The 21,880-nt window shown below is 41.1% G+C and overlaps 3 protein-coding genes and 1 non-coding gene across 6 annotated transcripts; all 4 read left to right on the forward strand.

The window, feature by feature from the left end:
- Window positions 1-465: 465 nt before the first annotated feature.
- LOC102656652 (vesicle-associated membrane protein 4-like) lies at window positions 466-2,314 on the forward strand. 2 transcript variants are annotated; one of them, XM_026440224.1, is made up of 6 exons: window positions 466-669; window positions 765-814; window positions 901-951; window positions 1,129-1,361; window positions 1,781-1,856; window positions 2,150-2,314. In XM_026440224.1, exons 1-5 carry the CDS (start codon window positions 604-606, stop codon window positions 1,816-1,818), a joined length of 438 nt encoding a protein of 145 aa, XP_026296009.1. In that variant the 5' UTR covers window positions 466-603; the 3' UTR covers window positions 1,819-1,856; window positions 2,150-2,314. The 2 variants fall into 2 exon arrangements, with proteins under 2 accessions (XP_026296009.1, XP_016767098.2); XM_016911609.2 differs by lacking the exon at window positions 1,781-1,856.
- A 435-nt stretch (window positions 2,315-2,749) lies between these two features.
- On the forward strand, window positions 2,750-10,883 carry LOC408920 (long-chain fatty acid transport protein 4). The gene is made up of 13 exons (XM_006567266.3): window positions 2,750-3,157; window positions 7,132-7,282; window positions 7,350-7,587; window positions 7,776-8,004; window positions 8,368-8,569; window positions 8,712-8,904; window positions 9,009-9,152; window positions 9,259-9,396; window positions 9,477-9,543; window positions 9,633-9,723; window positions 9,791-9,944; window positions 10,021-10,076; window positions 10,152-10,883. Exons 1-13 carry the CDS (start codon window positions 3,039-3,041, stop codon window positions 10,248-10,250), a joined length of 1,881 nt encoding a protein of 626 aa, XP_006567329.1. The 5' UTR covers window positions 2,750-3,038; the 3' UTR covers window positions 10,251-10,883.
- Window positions 5,253-5,381, forward strand: Mir3726 (microRNA 3726). Its single transcript, NR_039513.1, has one exon. It is a non-coding gene; the product is annotated as a microRNA 3726 (primary transcript).
- A 146-nt stretch (window positions 10,884-11,029) lies between the features above and the next one.
- Window positions 11,030-18,949, forward strand: LOC725665 (5-oxoprolinase). Of its 2 annotated transcripts, none has more exons than XM_006567267.3 (21): window positions 11,030-11,929; window positions 11,988-12,173; window positions 12,260-12,498; window positions 12,568-12,730; window positions 12,810-12,895; window positions 12,970-13,171; window positions 13,355-13,615; window positions 13,705-13,824; window positions 13,893-14,094; window positions 14,183-14,399; window positions 14,462-14,600; window positions 14,683-14,960; window positions 15,023-15,283; window positions 16,632-16,737; window positions 16,802-16,969; window positions 17,043-17,287; window positions 17,370-17,481; window positions 17,560-17,784; window positions 17,855-18,036; window positions 18,097-18,256; window positions 18,698-18,949. In XM_006567267.3, exons 1-21 carry the CDS (start codon window positions 11,762-11,764, stop codon window positions 18,839-18,841), a joined length of 3,864 nt encoding a protein of 1,287 aa, XP_006567330.1. In that variant the 5' UTR covers window positions 11,030-11,761; the 3' UTR covers window positions 18,842-18,949. The 2 variants fall into 2 exon arrangements, with proteins under 2 accessions (XP_006567330.1, XP_016767130.1); XM_016911641.2 differs by having other exon boundaries at window positions 11,789-11,929; window positions 11,978-12,173.
- The last annotated feature ends 2,931 nt before the right edge of the window (window positions 18,950-21,880 follow it).

Raw genomic sequence — 21,880 nt, forward strand, 5'->3', positions numbered from 1 at the left:
TTTCGATGTTTGTGAACGAAGATTATTACCGTTTATCGAAATTTATTACATATATTAATTATTCCAACGTTTACCGCGATGAGTCCCTGCACGTTCACACGACAATCAACATATTTTGTTATCTATCGTGATGTACTTCTATACTTGTCGTAGAACTTATATCTTAGATGTTTATGTCGAAATATAAAGCAATATACATAATCAGAGTTTGTTCCCCAAACTTACTTTTTATTTGATTATCTATTTTCTTTTTATCGTTCGCGAAAGATAAAAATTATTTGAAAAGTTGAAACTTTGAAAAAAATTCTTTCCTCTAAATAGACCAAGTTTGTCTCGAGGAAAATCGGAAAGAACCATAGCGGGAAATCAAATTGTAGCCGCGTGCATACCGGATACCGATCGATACCGCCATCTATCGTGAAGAGAAACACTTTCGTAGTCAGAGCTCGAGCTCTCGACGCAGTCCGTGTCCGTAGCAATATGGCTACGTGTCGAGTGTTCTTGTAGCGTGTTTCTGGCACGGGCGTAAGGCATTACTTATGGCGCGAGGTATTTAACGATCGATTTAACAACGCGTGATCATCTGATTTGGTGATCTTCGACATGTCGGCGAGTAACAAGTGGGATTTGTCCGCGGAGGACATAAAAACTGCAGCGAAAGACGAGAAGGTGAGTAATGTGCGAAAAGTTGGTGCGAAGCTGTAGCTTCGACAGCGCCACGGAGAGGTGACGTGGCGGGAAATTGAAATCTGAAATCGTTTCAGGAATTACTGTTGGAACACGACAGCGATCCGGATGAAAATATGCTGTTCAAGTGAGTTGAATGGATCGAATCGTTGTCTCTCTATCGTTTCTCAATAGAAGTGATTCTATTTTAATGAGTATATCTTCGCATTTTAGTCGACCGAGTACGTCCGTGGCGGAAACTAAACCGGATGGCAAGATGGATAGGTAAGAGTATATCTTCCATTTTCATAAATGGAATTCGATTTGCTTTTGTGTTGTGCGTCAACATAATCTTTCGTATTGGATAATCGATCGAAAGTTAAGGAACGATAATTACTTACGAAATATTTAAGATCGGTATTCGTTGACGTTCATTTATTTATTTATTCTTTCTTCTTCTAGCGTAAGATTACAAATACAGGAAGTTACAGAGGTGATGCGGGAAAATGTGCAAAAGGTAATAGAACGTGGGGAGAAGTTGGAAGATTTGCAAGAAGTTAGCGATCGTTTAACCATGGCTGGGAACGAGTTTAGGGCAGCGGCGAGGAAAGCTCAGCAAAGGGCGTGGCTGCAGAATTTTAAAACGAGAATCATTCTCGTCACTATTACAGTGACGGTCGTCGTCTGCATCATTGGTATGGTGCACGTTATCATTCAAAGTGCATGATAAGCGCATGTTGTTTTTTTTTTTTCTTTTTTTTTTATTGTGTTACACAGGACATTTAAACAGGACTGCTCAATCTTATTTTTTTAAAATAAAATAATATTTGAATTTCGAGAATAAAATTATTGCTCTCAAAATAAAATTAAAAATATAGAATAATCTCTTCCAAGAAATTAATCATGTAATACGTCCAATTTCGATTGAGCATTTCCAGTTTATTATTATCGAACGTCTAGGTTCATCTATCTTGAACATCGTGCACCGCATTGTCTTTCTCACTGCAGTTCGCATAAAAAAAAAAAAGAAAGAAAGAAAAGAAAAGAAAAGAAAAGAAAAGAAAATGGTTTCAAGCACAACTCATTCAGTTAGATCGACGCGTATCATTTTCAGTTCTGGACATCATGGTGCTTTACCTGGTTCTCAGATAGCGAACACGGTGTAGCGAGCCTCGATCGTTCGATTCCAGGTATTCATCACTATTTTTCACCCCTGTCTATTTCAACACGCCTTCATCCTTCTAGCTTCTTTTTTTTTTTTTTCACCTTGTTTAACAAACAAATAGGTAATCTTCTCAATGTCGTCGCAAAATTCTTCTCGCATAACAATCAGCATAACAATTTATCAAGCGCCCCCCCTCCCCCCCTTCTTCCATTTCTGGCACTATTCATCGCTCGTTGTCGATTGTGTACGATTTCGCTTTTTTTTGACAAATCGGCCGACAATCGACCGTGTACGCATTATGGGCGTTTTATTTTTCAGTATCCATCGCCGTGAAATATTCGTAGCCAAGGCTCCCTCCAGACTGATATACAACTATTGCGAGCGTACGTTTATATTTGTACCTGTCTTTCATGGATTACTCACGTGTATTATTATTACTATATACCATAAGTTTATATAAATATACATACATTGTTATTTTTATTTTCGATTCGTCTCCATTATATATCGCAACTCGCCTTTCGAATCAATTCATTCGCGATACTTAGTGATAATGATTTTAATTTAAAAATATTTTCGTATATTTTTATATAACTCGCAAATTTATTCCTTATCTCGTTTCGTTATTAATTTATCGTAATACGATAAGTCGATAAAATAATCGGATACAATCTTGTTATCTTTTCGTCAAATTATTTTATTTGGAAAATGTAAAAATGGAAAGAGAACAATTTGTAAAATAATAATGGAAAGAAGGGGAAACAGAAGCGCGCTCTGCATGAAACGCGGAACACAAGCTCCCCCCTCCCCCAATTGGGGACCCCCACATTTTACGTCGCTGGCTATCAATGACGAACACCAGCACGTTTCGCGCGAGACGAAACGAATACGTTTGTGTACACACGTCGGCAGATGCAATCGCACCGCATACACTATCCATCCATCCAGTGAACGTTTAGTCGTCGTTCGATCGCCATATCGAACGGTTTACTCGTGTCGAGTACTTTTTTTTCGCACGTCGTCGGATTATCGGATTAATTTCGAGCGTGTGTTTCTCGTTGTTTTTTCTTTTCCTCTCTCTCTCTCTCTCTTTCTCTGTCTGTCTTTATTTAAAATATCGTACAAGGACGACGATCATCCGATCGATCACGCGCCCATAGATCGAGGCACGTTTTTTTTTATTATTGTTAGAAATCGTTAGGAAACCATGGGAGTGAACGAATTGGTGATCGCGGTTCTGACCGTGTGTATCGGCGCCTACTTGCTCACAGGAAAACGACGACGCTTCATTTATTTGCTCTACAAAACCTTACCTAGAGACGTGCTGTGAGTATTTGAGAAATAGAAAAAAAGAAAAAAAAAAAAGAAAAATGATTCATCAAATTAAATAGGAAAAAAATTAACGGTGTATAATTTAAGGAAATTGTTAAAACATATCTAATCTGAACGATTATTTTTTTCGATCAATTTTGCAATTTTGCATATTAAACCTGATTATTTGCATGAAATATTCACGTTTAAATGATAATAACGACAAAATCGTATAATAATATTTATAATTGGCAACCATTTATAATCTTCCAAGATCACGTTTGACGTTTTTTGACCACGTGCTCGTGTTGATAATCAAGATTCGTGCAATTATCGATTGCACGAATGGAGTCGAATCGTCGACAGTATAATCGTTCGTACACTTACCATCCTTAATGGTTAATTATCATCGTATCGGTTAATTTGTTCCTTTTTTTTTCGAAGTTATCGTTCTTACGAACTCGTTCGTCGAGTTTTATTTTTCGCTCTCTAAAAAAAAAAAAAAAAAAAAGAGAAAAGAGAAAAAAAATGTAGACACATTTCATTTACTCATTACGCGCCCCATCATTCGTTTCAAACGAATCTGAATAGAGCAACACGGTTCACGACTATACGCGACAAGTACATGCAACATACTCCAAGTTCCTTCTCCTAACTCATCCTGTACAATTAGATCACTTAAGAAATTTTACGATACTATTGAACGCGTTCAAAGGTCCCGCGGGAACGCGTGATCGTGGCACGATCGTGGTTCGAACGATCTCGTGAAACTCGAGAGTCGTCAGCCGAGGACGACTCTTGGCAATCGTGAAACGAAGCATCTGTCGTGGATCCGTCACGGTATATTGATAAGGTTTCTTATGTAGCGGAATCGCGTTGATCTCGATCGCGAGAATCGGTCGTTTCAGTGGCACAAGAATATTGTTCGTGCATGCGCGTTCAAGCCGGGCGCACGTTCATCGGCGGATGCATCGAGGCGCATTGTGCCATCGTGAACGACTATTGTAGGGCCAATATGGAGCGCATGGAATTTAAACAGCCGGCTGAATAACATTGTTTTCGACCTATCATCATTCTCGATCAGGTCATCGTGCAAAAGGAGAGTATCGAGAGATCTGGTTTCGTCTGGTTTCTGGTCTACTTTATTTCATCTCTTTTTCTTTCTTCATTCAAATAACCTTTTTTTTCCTTCGTGAAAGTTTGAATATTCGATAAAAAGAGATAAGGAATAATAAGTAAATTTAACAGAATGAACAAAGAAAGTAAATTCAATGGGTAAAATTGTAAAAATGGTTCGTTCGTTGTGTCTCGTTTCGAGAATTATATAATTATTCGAAACTGTGCCACAGCGTGTAATTTTAACGGATTGTCCATTCGATCGATCCATCGATCGTACAAAAAGCGCTGGAAATATACGATATGGGTCGATGGTTTATTTTTAATCGTGGTAGATAATTAAAATAATCGGTAAAATTTTGTTACAAACAACACTGAAGCTTTTAAAAATTCTGGGACAGTCGATCGGATATAATGTCGAATTTTAATTTGAATTATTTTAAAATTTTAATTAAATTGCGAAAGACAAAGAAAAATATTAATTTTGTTGTCGAGCTGCTCGATAAAAAAAAAACGCATACGATTCACTTACGAAACGTATCCTCCGACAAAAATAATAATACTTTCTTGTACCACAAATTTCCAAATTTCCAAATCTTAAAAATAAAATATATCAAAAAATCGTTCCATTTTCCTTTACCTTCCTCCCCCTTTTATTTCCTTAAATTTTAAATATAATAAAATTTCCGAAATCCAGATCATTGAACAGGAAACAGTTCCAATAATCCATTCCTTCATCGATCTAGAGAATATTCGACGATCGAGTGACGAAAGATCGATTTCCACGTTCCATGGATGGATCAAAATCGATTAGAACCGAATGCGGGAGAGAATACGGTGGCGTGGAATCGGTATAAATGCGCTTAGAGACAAACCGCAACAGGTTGTTGAAATATCATATGTTACAAGCTTCGAGGATGGCTTCGTTTACTTTCGCGGGGCTATTGCACGCGGAACGCGCATAATCGTGCAAACATCATTTGCAAAATTGTCTTGGCGAAAGATAAACAGGCCGAGTGGCACGGCCTTGTCCGCGAACGAGTGGTGGATGCCAGCGTTTACATTCCATTAAACGTTGGTCTATCGCCACTCGAACAGCAACCGTCTCATTTGCCCTGTGCCGAAGTGGTGTACTCGGTGCAGTTTCCTACGAGGCTACAATTTTCTCTCCCCCTATTTTATTTTATTTTATTTTTTTTTTTTTTTCCTTCCCCTTCCCCTCGATTCCACGATTCGAAATTTGTTTGTCGAACGACGCGAAATGTGTAATGTGTAAACAGGCATATATTTTATAATCGTTGAATAAAAGAAATGAACAGTTGGAGGAAATTTTTGTGTTTGTATAATAATACGATCCCCCCTCCTTCCCTCCCTCCACGAAACGATATACATGTTGTTGGTATTTGGTAAGACCTTGTTGCGTTATTTTTAAACCTTTTCTTCCTCGGTTACGATCGAATACGGACGAATAATACGCACAATAAAACGGGTTCACGTATTTTAATTCAAGCGATATGTATTATACTATTTATAAACCGATCTTTCGAAGCAAGAAGAAGAGAAAGAAAAGGAGATTGATAAAAAAAGAAAAATAACAAAATATCAAAGTTTAACACGAGTTACTCTCGATTCGATGATCTGAATCGATGCGTCGAACGAGAGGAGGAGTCTGATGCAAAGTGTAAGCACGATCGGTTACGAGTTACAATTTAATTTTTCCAGTAATAATTTCCAATTATTTCGTTCAGTGAAAAGTTATTCTTTTTTTTTTTTGTAACAGTAGCGCGATACCCTCCCTTCCTTCCCTCTTCCTCCTTCTTTCTTCCCTCGAGCAGATTACGAGGGTAGGGACGGACGAAACGGGAATTCAAGGAAAACGAGAAGAATGTTTGCTGGAAGAGTATGTTGCCGCGTGACGAGTACGAGTAATCCTGCTAACCGGTCGTGGGATTAACGCATGGCAACGAAACCGCGGATGATGGTCCGATGATGGTCATACCTCCATACCTCCTCGTAACAGCTCGCTTCGTTATTTTATTTCATTTCATTTAATCACCGTGGAAGCGTTGGAAGAGGGTGACCGCTGGTGTCGTATGCTCACCGCGGATGCGACAGTTTCGACAAAGGCGTAATGTTCCTGGGGGGAGGGGGCGTTTTTCTATGATTGATTCGATATCGTTTCTTGTAAATTTTCGTATAGATTTCGAATTGTCTTTCAGTCTCGTTAAATTCCTCTTCGACGATTCTCGAGTATAATTTTTGAATTTCTTGTTTCGCGAATCGGAAGAAGAAGAAGAAGGAGGAGGAGGAGGAGAATAATTCGAACGAGCGTCGAACGATCTCTTTCTTCGATAAAACGATAATTGGAGAAGTGGGAAAGAAAAGGATCGTGGAAAGATCGCGTTCGCGTGGACGCACATGTAACGCGTGTGTCGAGGCGCGAAATTACTCAATTGCTTTCTGGAGAGAGAAGGACGTATCTCGTCAGGGAGGAACGTGGCGATGGCGCGACAGAGATACGTATCATCTTTGCAGAAAACATGCAACCGTATCCATTGCCCGTAATTCGTTTCTAATCATTTCATTTGATCCCTCTTATGGAAATCTATATCGCGTAGGAAATAACCCGTGGAATTCCTCCTAAGAAAAAAAAGAAAAGAAAATAATTTTCAATATCGTTTTAAAAATATTAGAGCCTTAGAGAAAGATCCCTCTTTATGAAAATCTATATCGCGTAGGAAATATCCGAAGAAAAAAAAATATAATTTTCAAAAAATACTAAAGACTTAGAGAAAGAAATTTTGCAACGACGATGAAAGATTCCTCGTTTATAAACGGGTGTATAAAAAGATGGCTTTGTTTCGATGCGACAGGGGCGCGTACAGATTCATTCGGGTGAACGTGTTGCTGTGGTGGTGGGAATGGCAAAAATTAACCGTGGCCAAGATATTCAGCAGGCAAGCCACGGCTAATCCGGAAAAGATCGCTTTCATCTTCGAAGACAAGGAATGGACTTACAGGGAGGTGAGTTGAATTAATTATCGCGGCGCTTATCGAGGGCGACGTGTGTAATCCCTAATTTGATTCGCAGTTGGAAGGATACAGCAATCGGATTGGGCGTTACTTCACCGGCAAATCCTTGTCCCGAGAAGATAGCGTTGGCCTTATTATGGAAAGTCGGCCCGAATACGTAGGGATCTGGCTGGGTCTGAGCAAAGCCGGTTTGGTGGGCGCTCTTCTCAACACGAATCTTCGACAGGATGTCCTGATGCACAGTATCAAAGCAGCCAATTGCAAGGCTGTCATCTTCGGGTCGAATTTCAAGGACGGTAAGCTCGTGATTTCGGGAGAGAAATTTTTTTATATCCGTTCATATCCGAGATTTTTATTTTCCTATCTTTGGTTTCAATATGTATATATATTTTTATTCAAATAACAGTTCATCGTTCAAACATTTGTGAATTATACAAGGGGATTAGATTGACAAGATTGACCGATGGCAATTTTCTCTTCTCAGCAATGGTCGAAATTAGAGAGAGAATTCCCAATGTGGCTTTGTACCAATGGTCCGAACTTCCCGACACATCGTGCCTGGAAGGAGCGATCGATCTGAACCCGGAAATTAGTAGCGTAGATTCGGGACCCTTGGACACAGTGGCCCTCGGTACTCCTAGGGACAAATTGATCTATATATACACGTCTGGCACCACAGGGATGCCGAAAGCTGCCGTTATAACAAATTTAAGGTACCGTTTTCTTATTTTCGTCTCTTTATTTTTTTCAACGACATCTTTCACGATCTTTTAAAATCGAAGAAAGATATTAAAAATCGAAAGAAACTACGTAGCTTTTTTTATATAAAGAATAATTTAAACAGAGGTTGAAATTGTTTAACTGGATAATAGAAAATCGATATTTTCTTCCAGTGACTCGCGAAAATTAAATTAAAAAAAATTCTTTAACGGTTAATATTAAAATTCTATCGTTATCGTTGCGTCGAGACAACATCCGCTTATACACGCTTGTTATCTGAGAGTTTCTCTCTTGTTTTGATTATCACGAGTATCGTTTTGCATCTCGACGTATCAACGATCAATTATCATTTTTAGATACATGCTGATGTCATGCGGTGTTAACTCCATGTTAAATCTACGTCCAACCGATCGTATTTATAATTCCTTGCCACTCTATCACACGGCTGGGGGCCTAATTGGAGTAGGTCAAGCATTGCTGAGAGGAATCACCGTCGTGCTTCGCAGACGTTTCAGCGCTTCCAAATTTTGGCCGGATTGTGTTCATTACGAGTGCACCGTAAACTTATCCCTTCTATCTAGATCTAGTTCTCGTTAAATGCTTGCTTAAATAAATAAAAAAAAAAAAAAATATACATACGTATATCGAGCTTGTTAATTACATTTTATCCGTATTTTTTTGTATTCTCTGCCGGTCATAGGTTGCTCAGTACATCGGCGAGATATGTCGATATCTGCTCACTGCGCCGGCTGCCCCTTGCGATACTACGCACAAAGTTCGACTGATGTTTGGAAATGGTCTCAGACCCCAGATATGGAAACCTTTCGTGGATAGATTCGGCGTGAAGCAAATAGGGGAATTTTATGGTGCGACGGAAGGGAATTCGAATCTTGGTAATTTAGTATTACTTTTATTATCTTTTTATTACTTTTATCATCTGACGATTTTAAAAGATTCGTTCTTACGTAAAAATACTTCTTCAAATTATTTCGAACAGTGAATATCGATAACACGATTGGAGCGGTTGGATTCGTCCCGTTGTGTGGCAGTTCTTTGTATCCCGTCGCTTTATTAAGAGTAGACGAAGAGACTGGAGAACCGTTGAGGGGACCGGATGGCCTCTGCATTCGTTGTAAACCTGGTTAATAACACATTTTTTTTTCTCTTTTTGTTATTTTAAAACTTGAAATTTAATTCAAGTATTTTCAAGACACGAATCTAAAATATTTTTCTTTTTCACTTTTAAGGAGAATCGGGCATCTTTGTTGGGAAGATCAATCCGAAAAGGGTATTGAACGATTTTTCTGGATACGTGGATAGGAAAGCATCGGAACAAAAGATTCTTCGCGACGTATTCAGGAAAGGCGATCGAGTGTTTAATTCTGGTAATTGAAAATAAAGCGATAAAAAGAAAATTCATCGTTCCGTTTAAAAAGTATAATTCATAATTGTGTCTATCCTCCAGGCGACATTTTGCTCATGGATGAATTCGGATACTTTTATTTCAAGGATAGGACCGGTGACACGTTCAGGTAAAAATTTTTTATTTTATTCAATTATTCGCTCGAAAATTTAAATTTTATCTTCCATTCTTTCTTTTTTTTCCCTTTTTTTTTTTTAGATGGCACGGCGAGAACGTTGCCACTTCCGAGGTGGAGGCTGTCGTCAGCAACGTGATAGGTTTAAAAGATGCAGCTGTATACGGAGTCGAGGTGATCGAACGAAACGATGATCAATTTTTTTGTTAGAATAATTTGATCGATGTTGTGCAATCGGCAGGTACCTGGAACCGAGGGAAAGGCTGGGATGGTCGCCATTTACGATCCAGAATATACTTTGAACGTCAAAGAAATGGCGGACGGCGTGAAGAAGTCTTTGCCGTCGTATGCCAGACCACTTTTCGTTCGAGTGTTGTCGGAATTGCCGATGACTGGCAAGTATTTCAATTTACAATTGAAATACAATTGATCGTTCTCGGAATCGTTGACTTTTCTTTTTTTTTGTTTCAGGTACGTTTAAATTGAAGAAAAAAGATCTTCAAGAGGATGGATTCGATATTAAGAAGGTAAATATTTTATTTTAAATAAATATATATATATATATGTTAAAATTTTACGTAACATTGATTTTGATTCTGCAGATCACAGACCCGATTTATTTCCTCGACAACTCTGGTGTCTACGTAAAGTTAACGGAAGAAATTTACAACAATATACTGGAGGGGAAAATTCGATTGTGAATTCGTAATTTTTTTTTTTAGCGAGTTCTACTTCCAAAGTATAAACAATCTCGTTCTTTTTTTTTTGTATAATTTCTATTTATTGACGAGAGGAATAATCTATTTAGACAGATTTATCTTTTGTCTAAAAAAAAAAAAATATCAACAATATTTCCGAACGAAATTTTATCAAGCCAAACTTGCTATCGGAAGAATTGTTATTACATTTATATACGTATTTTTATATCTATTTTAATTTACGATTCTTATAATAGAAACTGTAAGAAAGTTTCGGAGAAATAGTAGAATTGTAAGAGATAGATAATATTTTAATAGATGCACGTATCTCAAGAAAGGAAAAAAAAAAACAAACAAAAAACGAAAGAGAAAGAAAAGTATTGACTGAAGCAAGAAACTTACGTCTCGAAAAAAAATTGGTTAATTTTTTGCGATGTCGCCTAGACGGATCATTTCTCAACATTTGTCCAGTCGCATGTAATGTCCTAGAGATTTTAAGACTTTTAAGTTATTTTATAAGAGGATGGCGAAGACAGGGAGCGAAACGACTGTAACTCTGTAAAGTAACCGTGTATAAAACGAAACTCTGCGTCATAGTTTAATAAATTGTCCCCTTGTTGAAAAAAAAAAAAAAAAGAAAAAAACCAATTCGAGCTGGACTTTGTCCCCTGGAGATGCCTTACACTACGCCCACCCGTAGTATTGCCTCTAATAAGAGCAGGAATCGTTGGTGCGCAGTCTCCGTCCGAGTACAGTGACCCTCATCGTTATCGTCTGTATCAGATATAATATTCCTTTCTCACGATTCGGTTCACGGAGCCTTCCAGTACTTCGGTTAACGATATTTCGATAAGAGGAATAAAATCTTCTTATATGGACAAAAAAAAAGAAAAACGATAAAACAATTTTCAGTCGCTCGAATTAATTCCGCTTTAAAAGAAAAGAAAGTATCACTCTCGGTATCTCTTCTTCGGATTGGGATGACAAAGATGATCATTTTAATATAGACCGATGCGTCTAACCTGGAACCTGTTTCCTCCTGAATGAGAACCGTTTTTATCAACCTCGATGCGAGAAAATTTGCTGCCGGATCGCGTTACGTAACACGTTATCGGACCAAAGAAATGGAAAGATACAAGAGGAACCGTATTGCGTCGATTCTCGTCACCGTGTCTAGTGTGCTCTGCAGGACATTTGTCGAAACTAGTTGCGTCGAATCGATCGGGAAGTGTGTCATCGATCAACATCGAGGGAAAGTTTATTATTGATTTATGGATTATCTTCGTCGACTCGAGGAGATGAAAGGGAGGAAAGTCGCGTCCCGTGCCCTCGACGTGGTTTAATAAACAATCGTCAAAATCGTCGCACGCTCTGTTTACACACACTTGTTATGTACACATTCTTAAAGCCTCGTCAGATCTTATCGAGTATTACTGCGCAGATAGCTTTCCTTCAGGAAACCTGTCTCGATTCTCGTCCAGAATCGGGCAGATTCGATCGTTTCGCGAGTAAAAATGGGTGGTCGTGATAAATTCGAGTTCGCCATAGATCGTGGCGGCACGTTTACCGACGTGTACGCTAGGTGTCCAGGCGGGAAAATTCGAGTGATGAAACTGCTCTCCGTGGATCCTGCCAACTACGACGACGCGCCGCGCGAAGGTATTCGCAGGATTCTCGAACAGGTATTTATATATGGCGATAACCTCGACTCGATCGGTGACAATTTAAAGAAATTCGCAGGAGACTGGGAAGAGGATCGAAGGGGAGATAGACGCGTCGTTGATATCGTGGATTCGAATGGGAACGACAGTCGCCACGAACGCTCTTTTGGAAAGAAAAGGCGCGAAAATGGCGCTGTTGATCAACGAAGGATTCAAAGATCTTCTTTTCATCGGGAATCAAGCACGCCCCGATATATTCGACTTGGTTCGTCTATATATAAACATTTAACGTATTTTCGCACAAATCACGATTAAATTAAGAAAGATTCTTTCTTTGTCGTTTTTCTTTAGCAAGTAGTCACTCCGGAAGTTTTATACGAAAAGGTAATCGAAGTTAGGTGCAGAGTGATACCCGCATCGGTTGGAAAGTGCCAGTTGGATAACAAGAAATGGCGCAGAGTGAAGGGATGTACGGGGGAGGATCTGTTCATCACTCGAGAACTGGACGAGGAAAAGTTGAGATTAGATCTGGAGGAATTGAAAAGATCGGGAATCGAGAGTTTAGCCGTTGTCCTCGCGCACAGTTACACGTTTGTTATTGCAATATATACCAATAATTACGATCTACAACTATTACTTTTATCTTTTATCGATCTCAGATACGGCGAGCACGAAATACGAGTAGGGGAATTGGCGAAACTCGTTGGCTTCACCCAAGTTTCGCTTTCGCACGAAATCATGCCTATGGCGAGAATAGTTCCTAGAGGATTCACAGCCTGCGCCGATGCATACTTGACCCCGCACATTAAACAATACTTACAGGTATTTCTCTTCAAAAAATATTTCTATAATTTACGGACAAACAATTTTCTGAATAAATCCGATGAAATCAAATTTGTAGGGATTCTCTTCTGGTTTCAAAGATAGATTGAAAGATGTGAACGTGTTGTTCATGCAAAGCGACGGTGGATTGACCCCGATGAATTCGTGAGTGCAGATTCCAGATCGAATCGTCGTGGAAAAACAATTATTTCGCGTAATTACATTCTCTTGTGTGTCAGATTCAATGGGTCCCGGGCCATTCTTTCCGGGCCAGCGGGCGGAGTCGTCGGTTATGCGATCACCACTTACGGCAAAGAGACCGATTTGCCCGTGATTGGATTCGATATGGGCGGCACTTCTACCGACGTCAGTCGTTTCGGTGGCAGCTACGAGCATGTGTACGAGAGCACAACCGCAGGCGTCACGATCCAAGCTGCGCAGGTATTCCTCTCGAGCTTTGTACTCGAGTAAATTTCCAACACGATATATGAAAACGATATAATAATAATTTCAATTTTGTCAAAATCTGGTATCTGGCTCGATATATGGTCGGATAATAATTAATCAAAGAATATAATACGAGAGAAGATTGATTGAAACGTTTCGACAAAAATTGGGTTGAAGTTGGACGTGAACACAGTTGCGGCAGGGGGTGGATCGATGCTTTTCTTCAGGTCGGGTCTGTTCGAGGTCGGGCCCGAGAGCGCAGGGGCGCATCCTGGCCCAGCTTGTTACAAGAAGAACGGCCCTCTGGCTGTCACCGATGCGAATCTCGCTCTCGGCAGACTTTTGCCCGAATATTTCCCGAAGATATTTGGCCCGAACGAGAACGAACCGTTGGACAAGTCTCGAACGATGCAAGCTTTTCGAATTCTCACCAATCAAGTACAGAGTTTATTTCTTTCTATTTTTTTAATTAAAATATCGTCGGAATAAGTCACAAGTAAGTTTATGGGATTACCTCTGATTTATAGATAAACGAATTTCTAGCGAAAGAGGGGCACGGCGCGAAGATGAGCATTGAGGAGGTGGCCATGGGATTCGTCAGAGTCGCTAACGAAACTATGTGTCGGCCGATACGAGCCCTCACTCAGGTATTAAACGTTATGATTAAAAATTTATTTTTACTTTCAGAAAGATTTATATATATTTTTTATATCAGGCGAAAGGTTACGATACATCTCGCCACGTTCTGGCGTGTTTCGGGGGTGCAGGGGGGCAGCACGCGTGCGCCATTGCGCGTTCCTTAGGAATGGGAACTGTATTCGTCCACAAATATGCCGGAATCTTGTCAGCCTACGGAATGGCATTGGCCGACGTCGTGGAAGAGGCCCAAGAACCTAGCGCAGAGGTTTACGAACAGGGTATCATATTTAATAATAAACAAATAAAATCCAAATATTATATATCGATTAGAACTTGTATTATTTATTTATCTATTATTTCTCGAAGAGTCGTTCGCACGTTTGGACGAACGATTGGACGCCTTGGAGAGGAAAGTTCGCGGAAAATTGGCTGCCCAAGGATTCCCCGAATCTCACATAAAAACGGAACCTTTCCTGCATTTGCGTTATCAAGGGACAGACTGCGCTCTAATGTGCACAGCTAGTCGAGACACCAAACGCAAGGGCACGAAACACGGAGATTTTCTCAGCACCTTTTTGGAAAGGTGAGGTAACTTGGTACTCAATAGCGATGAAAAATAGAAATCTTAATTAAATTCGAATCAAGGTACGAAACGGAGTTCGGTTTCACCATGCCCAATCGAAAGATCCTGGTAAACGACGTGAGGATAAGGGGTACGGGGACGACAGATATCGAGCAAGATCCAATTTTACCTTCGTCCAACGAGCCGCCACAATTTGAAAAGGCAAGAATGTCGCATGCCAATACTATAGCATCCTACATCAAACGTGAAACAAACGAATATCTCTTTTTCCAACAAAAATTAGACCACCATGGTCTATTTCGAGGACGGCTACCAGGAGACCAAAGTGTACCAACTGCGCTCCCTGTCGGCCGGCCACGCGATTCGCGGACCGGCGATCATAATGGACAGCCTGAGCACTCTTCTGATCGAGCCCGATTGCGAGGCATCGATCACCTCTCGCGGCGACGTGAGGATAACGATCGGCCAAGGATCGAGAGCCGAGGTCACCACCGAACTGGACACCATTCAATTGAGCATATTCTCTCACCGTTTCATGAGCATCGCCGAGCAAATGGGCAGGTAGATCTCGATCATAACAAAGAATCGATTAGTTAGTCACGGTTTAATGGTCCAATTTCAAGGATCCTTCAGCGTACCGCCATCTCGACGAATATTAAGGAACGGCTGGATTTTTCTTGCGCGGTTTTCGGCCCGGACGGCGGCCTCGTTTCCAACGCCCCCCACATACCCGTGCACCTGGGCGCCATGCAGGAGACGGTTCAATACCAGATGAAGGCGTTCAAGGGGGAATTCGAGAGGGGAGACGTGATCCTCGCGAATCATCCCCTGGCAGGGGGATCCCATCTTCCCGATCTTACCGTCATCACTCCTGTCTTTTACGGGTATTTCTTCTCCGATTTTTAAAATATTATTATTGGGTTGGCAACTAAGTAATTGCGGATTTCACTCAGAGATGGCTTCAGTTGAATTTTTAGGTTTGCTGGCGTAGTCCACATGTAAAACACATTTTGTTATTTGATAGTTGGCAATTCAGCTGTCAATCAGTAAAAAAAAGTTTTTTGATCGTAGGTTGCGTAGTTTTCGTTTGGCGTTCGTTGAAAAATGGAAAATCAAAAGGAACATTATCGTCATATTTTGCTTTTTTATTTTTGCAAAGGGAAAAATACATCGCAAGCTCACAAAAAGTTATGGCTGTTTATGGCGACGAAGCCTTAAAGGAACGGCAGTATCAAAATTGGTTTGACAAATTTCTGGTGATTTTTCACTCAAAGACGAAAAACGCTCTAATTGAAGTTGATGACGACCTAATCAAAGCAATAATCGATTCGGATCGTCACAGTACAACTCGTGAGATTGCAGAGAAGCTTCATGTATCACGTACATGCATTGAAAATCACTTAAAACAACTTGGCTATGTTCAAAAACTCGATACATGGATTCCTCACGAACTGAAAGAATCGAATCGAAGAAGAATGAAAATGATCCATTTTTAAAACGACCGATAACTGGCGATGAAAAGTGGGTTGTTTACAACAATATCAAGCGGAAAAGATGGTGGAGCAGGCCACGTGAACCAGCTCGAACAACATCAAAAGCTGGTATTCATCGAAAGAAGGTTTTGTTATCAGTTTGGTGGGATTACAAAGAAATTGTCTATTTTGAACTCTTACCATCCAACCGAACGATCAATTCTGTTGTCTACATTGAACAACTAACGAAATTAAACGATGCAGTTGAAGAAAAGCGACCCGAATTGACAAATCGAAAAGGTATGTATTCCATCGTGACGATGCAAAGCCACACACATCTTTGGTCACTCGGCAAAAATTATTGGAGCTTGGTTGAGATGTTTTGCCACATCCATCATATAGTCCTAACCTTGCACCATCTGATTACTTTTTGTTTCGATCTTTACAAAACTCCTTGAATGGTAAAAATTTCAATAATGGTGATGATATCAAATCGTACCTGATTCAGTTTTTTGCTAATAAAAACCAGAAGTTTTATGAACGTGGGATTATGATGCTGCCTGAAAGATGGCAAAAGATCATTGATCAAAATGAGCAACACATTACAGAATAAAGTTATTTAGTTCCATGAAAAAATTGTCTTTGATTTTCTAAAAAAAATCCGCAATTACTTAGTTGCCAACCCAATATTATTACTTCGTTATTTAATTTGATTGGTGATTCGATGGTTAAGTGTATCGTTTCGCGTGATTTTGAGCAGGGACGTTGAGAAGCCAGTGTTCTTCGTGGCCAGCAGGGGGCATCATGCCGATATTGGAGGGATCACGCCTGGTTCCATGCCTCCGCATTCGACTTGTCTGCTCCAGGTGATCGATTCGAAATTTTAATAACAATATAATTGGAAAAACAGGATTATTCTCTTTTGCGCAGGAAGGGGCGACGTTTAAAAGTTTCCTGTTGGTGCACAGAGGGGTATTCAGGGAGAAAGAGTTGACGGAAGCGTTGATGGAACCGGGAAAAATTGCGGGAAGTTCCGGAACCAGAAATCTGTCCGATAATCTGAGCGATCTCAAGGCTCAGATCGCGGCAAATCACAAAGTAATCGTTTCAACCATCTTTTTCTCCTATTCGTACGCGTCTTTTTTTAGAAATTGCTACTAATTCGTCGTAGGGATCGTTGTTGGTCAACGAGTTGATCGATATATACGGCCTCGACGTGGTGCAAGCTTACATGGGTCACATTCAACGCAACGCCGAAGTTGCCGTGAGAGATATGTTGAGATCTGTCGGGAAAAGGCTGCTCGAGCAGAATGGAAACACTGTGGCAACTGCGATCGATTACCTGGACGATGGCAGCCCTATTCAATTCCTTCTGAACATCGACGTGGACAAGGGTGAAGCTGTCTGCGATTTCTCGTGAGTTCTTCCCCTCATATCCTCATTTAATTGTTATACAGGATTCTTTACTTAAAAAAAGAAGAAATTATTGAAACTTTAGCGGCACAGGGTACGAAGTGTGGGGCAATTGCAACGCACCCAGGGCCATCACCCTTTCCGCGTTGATTTATTGTTTGAGATGCATAGTGGGCAGAGACGTTCCTTTAAATCAGGTAACCCTCATTTTCTCTTATCCTTTTCTTGATTATTCATCGAAGAGCACAACAGTTTCGTTGTTAAATGTTCAACAGGGTTGTCTGAAGCCTGTCAAGGTGATAATTCCAAAAGGATCGCTACTGGATCCTTCGGAGGAGGCAGCGGTGGTCGGTGGCAACGTCCTCACGTCGCAGCGCGTGGTTGACGTGGTTCTGCGAGCTTTCGGAGCTTGTGCAGCGTCGCAAGGGTGCATGAACAACGTGACGCTCGGCACCGAAGAGTGGGGCTATTACGAGACTGTCGCCGGGGGCAGCGGAGCCGTAAGAGATTCAACTTTCCTACCCTCTTCGTATCGCGACATTTTGATTCGATGATTATATCCGGGAAAAGGGTCCGACCTGGGACGGCAGGGGTGGAGTGCACACTCACATGACGAACACGAGAATCACCGACCCCGAGATACTGGAACTTCGTTACCCGGTCATTCTCAATAAGTTTTCTCTTCGAAGCGGAAGCGGTGGAGACGGTGCCCATCGAGGAGGCGATGGCGTGGTCCGCGAGACGACGTTCAGGTAAAAATTGAAAATTGAAATTTGTCGCACGAAATCTTCGGAGATTTCCTCTCTTTGCAGAGCGCCTATGACGTTGTCCGTGTTGACGGAAAGAAGGGTGAACAGCCCGCCTGGATTGGCCGGGGGAGGATCGGGTCGAAAAGGAAGGAACACGTTGGTAAAAGCCGACGGTAGAAAGATCAATCTCGGCCCGAAAACAGCGGTATCCGTTTATCCAGGGGTAAGAAAACCGACGGCTCTTCCGCCGTATAAATAAATACGACTTTGCATAAAAATTTACACGGCAGTTGTAAAAATCGTCGCGTCGATTCAAGGGAAACGCGAATCTATTCGCATTTCATCCTCGTCCCCCGTAAAAGATTTTATCATCGGTGTTTCTTCCAATTCTCTGCTTTCGAACCCCCCCGTTTTCCTCTCTCCTCCTGCAGCGCGCGCAATTTCAGCGACAAAATTTTCCCCGATATTTATCGAGGAAACGAGAACGAGATATTATATTTCGAGAGAAATCGGTCGCGCCGCGAAAGAAGAAAATATGGAATACGAATTGTTGCCTATCTTCTCGGTTCCGTTATTCTCGCGCCACCGTTTCCAATTTTATTTTTCGTGCAATCGCCGATCATAGCCGAGTGTCCTTCTTACATTCTAATATTTTTCCACGCAGGACACGTTTATACTGGAAACTCCCGGAGGCGGTGGCTACGGTCCTCCCGGAGTCGAGGGAGAGGGATCGATTCGGAGCAAACCTCGAGGATTCGTGGAACGTGGGAGCGTGTTCGAATACAGGAAAGCTCAAGAATCTGTGTAAAAAACAATCACGAGAATGATTACGGCTGTAGAATGCGCATAATATTCTTATCTTTGTAATTGTATCGATCAGGAGACAATAAATCCAAGCAAATCCATACTCAAATAATAACCGTCCGATCGTATCGACGATAATAATCCGTGGCAGGAAGCGTCCTTAAGGAGACGCAATACCAGAGCATCGTCCAATTTATCTCCCCGTGAACGATTATCATTCACGAGTTTCATAATAAATCGAGGGCCTCGAGAAATCAAATTTACCAGACCTTATCGGGCATCGATTTTGCCGTCCAAGTGGCGCGTGATGGCCACCGTTCCATTTCCGGTCGCAGTAATTGCCGGCCGAAATATCGCGTACACTTCGTCCAGCTCCGAAACTTCCGATTGCACTTCCATTTGCTCGAAACGTTTCTTAGAAACCGCCACCATCCAATATTCATGCATTTCCACTTCGAATTTCATTTCATTCGTATACATATATATATATATATATATATATGGAGAAGAAAAATAGCATCGCAGAGATCGGATCGGAGAAATCGTTCGATTCCTATCACGGAGCCATCGAATAGAGGGAGAGTCCTCATTCACGCGCATCGAACAGTGGCAAAGGAAGAGGGAGGGGGAGGAAGAGGGAACGAGAGGTCTTATTTCCAAGACTTTTGCCAGATAAGAAGCTTCTTTGTGCGCTCCCCTTTTCATCGCGAAGCGCGAACTGGCGAGAACTGGTCCACACGGTGTCGCATTAAAATGCAATAGGGAGCGTCGCGTGTTAAGGCCCGTTCACAATTAGCGGGGTTTTGAACGAGGCCGCGCTGATCCTGGAAACTTTACACGCGGTGACGAGACCGTAAAAGGAGAGGAGGGAAAAATTGCCACTCTTTCACACGCGGGATACACTGCAGAATTTTCTTTTTTCCCTTCGTTCGTTCGTTCGTGGGAGAAGAATGGCGGCGACAAGGAGACGTTGATTGAAAGAGAAACATTTCTTTTTTTTTTTTCCTCTTCTTCTTTCACGTGATTTATATATATTGTCTCTGAATAATTTTAACATCGAAGGAAATCAATGCCTCCATAAACCGATCCATATGTATCATGAAACGATCGAAGGAAAATGTTACGAATGTTGTGTGGAAAAGAGGAGGCGGAAAAGTTGGTTGAAAAACGACGACGATGGTTGGATAAAGTTTGTGCCTTCCTCTTTTGCCAAACTTGTATATGTATATATATTTCTCGTTGACGTGTACCTTCCGTTTTTGCCTTCAAAAGCTAGTAACCGATTTTTCCAGAAATACTGCTTTTCGTAAGAAAACTTTGCTAAACTATCTTTTTTTTTTTTTTTCGCGAAAACATTTCTTTCCACGGGAAATAGTCCTCGATACGAACGTCCTCGAGACGCCAGTCAATTTGCCAGACACTTCTCGCGTTTGATTCGATATAAAATCCCAATAATTATTCCGAGAGACTTGGAACGACGTAAAAGCGCGTGTAAACGACAATCATATCTACGCGATAAATTCTCAATCATTTGTCAAATAATCCTGCTATAAAAGCCAATTGGTTTCCACGGAGCGGACCCGATCACAAATCGAGTTCCGAATAATTCAAATTATAACGGTCCTTATCCTTATTAAAATGAGGATACTCTCGATATTTCTCTTCTGCTTCACGCTTGCTTCCACTTGCTTCCTCTCGAGCAAGGGACGATCGATTCAGGATGGAGATTCTGAATATCCGAATCTAGAAAATACGCATGTCGAGCACGAGAAGGGGAATCTATGCCCTCCAACGAGGCATTTAACAAAGTTCTTCGGAAAAACTTGTGACAGGTGGGTTCCAGTGACAATGCGGTCCAATTACCTCGATTATTCTTTCGTCCCGTTGCATTTGGAAGAAATTTCCCTTCGCGAGAAGGGCGCCGTAACGAGCCCTAGATAGACGGTAGAAAAGAGTTCGTTTAAACTTTTCCGAGAAATTAACGAAAAAAAGAAAAGAAAAGAAAAGAAAAGAAAAAAAAATCGTGTCGAAGAGTCAGAAGAGTCGAGGATTTAACGAAGAATAAAAAAAAAAAAAAAAAAAAAAAAAAACACGAAGTCCACAGACGACGAGTTCCCTTTGACTTCGTTGGGGGAAAATGCCGGAATCGGGCAACTTTCCTTCGCGAAAATTGAATCGAAGATGGGCGAGTGAAGAGAAAGAAAGCAGCGAGGCATTCGCGAATCCGGATTCCCCAAGGCAAGCTTTCAATCTGAACGGCAAACTTAACCTCGATCCGCGTGCGTTCAGCTTCTTTCTTTTGTTTTCCAGCCTGGGTGATCAACAACATGAATCATCGCGGGACCGACGACAAACCGACGAAACGTTCCAAGGCGAGAAAGAAGGACGGAAAGAGGAGAAGAATAATCGTGATAATCAACGCCGCGGTCGTTCGTCGTTCAAATTTTCGGCCTTATTTACGTTTAAAAATGGATCCTTCATGATGAATACCTTCCCCGGCTACCCTACCGCCAAGATTTTCAATCTTCTGATCAACGTGTTTAAACTGAAACGAAAACCCGAAACCGAGAAGAAAACTGAGAAAATCTGAGAATCGAAGAACGGATCGTTAAGAAGAAGAAGAAGAAGAAACGATCGCGTTTCGAAAACATCGAAGACGCTTTATCGCCTTCGTTGCCCACTTCACAAATTGTATCTCACGCGTCGATTGAAAAATAAATAGAACCGTGGTGGTTATAATCGAGTTTGCTTCCCTTCGAACACGTACGTTCGAGGACAACGTTGGAGAGAATTATAGACATTATATAGAGAAGGATTAGAATCGAGAAGGATTAGAGTTTGTGCTGTTGTCGAGGGAAAGAGAGTTACAGTGGAAACGAGTGAAGGATAGCTCGAAGGAGGATGATTTTCGCTAAGAGGAAAATAGAGCTTACGTTCGTCTTTGGAGAGAAATTTTCGAATCCATCGATCGCGAAACGAGGAGGATATATAAACTTTAGGCGTAGCATTTCGAACGTAACAGGTGTTGCGCCGTAAATCCGCT

The sequence above is a fragment of the Apis mellifera genome, linkage group LG4 (genome assembly GCF_003254395.2).
Source record: "Apis mellifera strain DH4 linkage group LG4, Amel_HAv3.1, whole genome shotgun sequence".
NCBI classification, from domain to species: domain Eukaryota; kingdom Metazoa; phylum Arthropoda; class Insecta; order Hymenoptera; family Apidae; genus Apis; species Apis mellifera.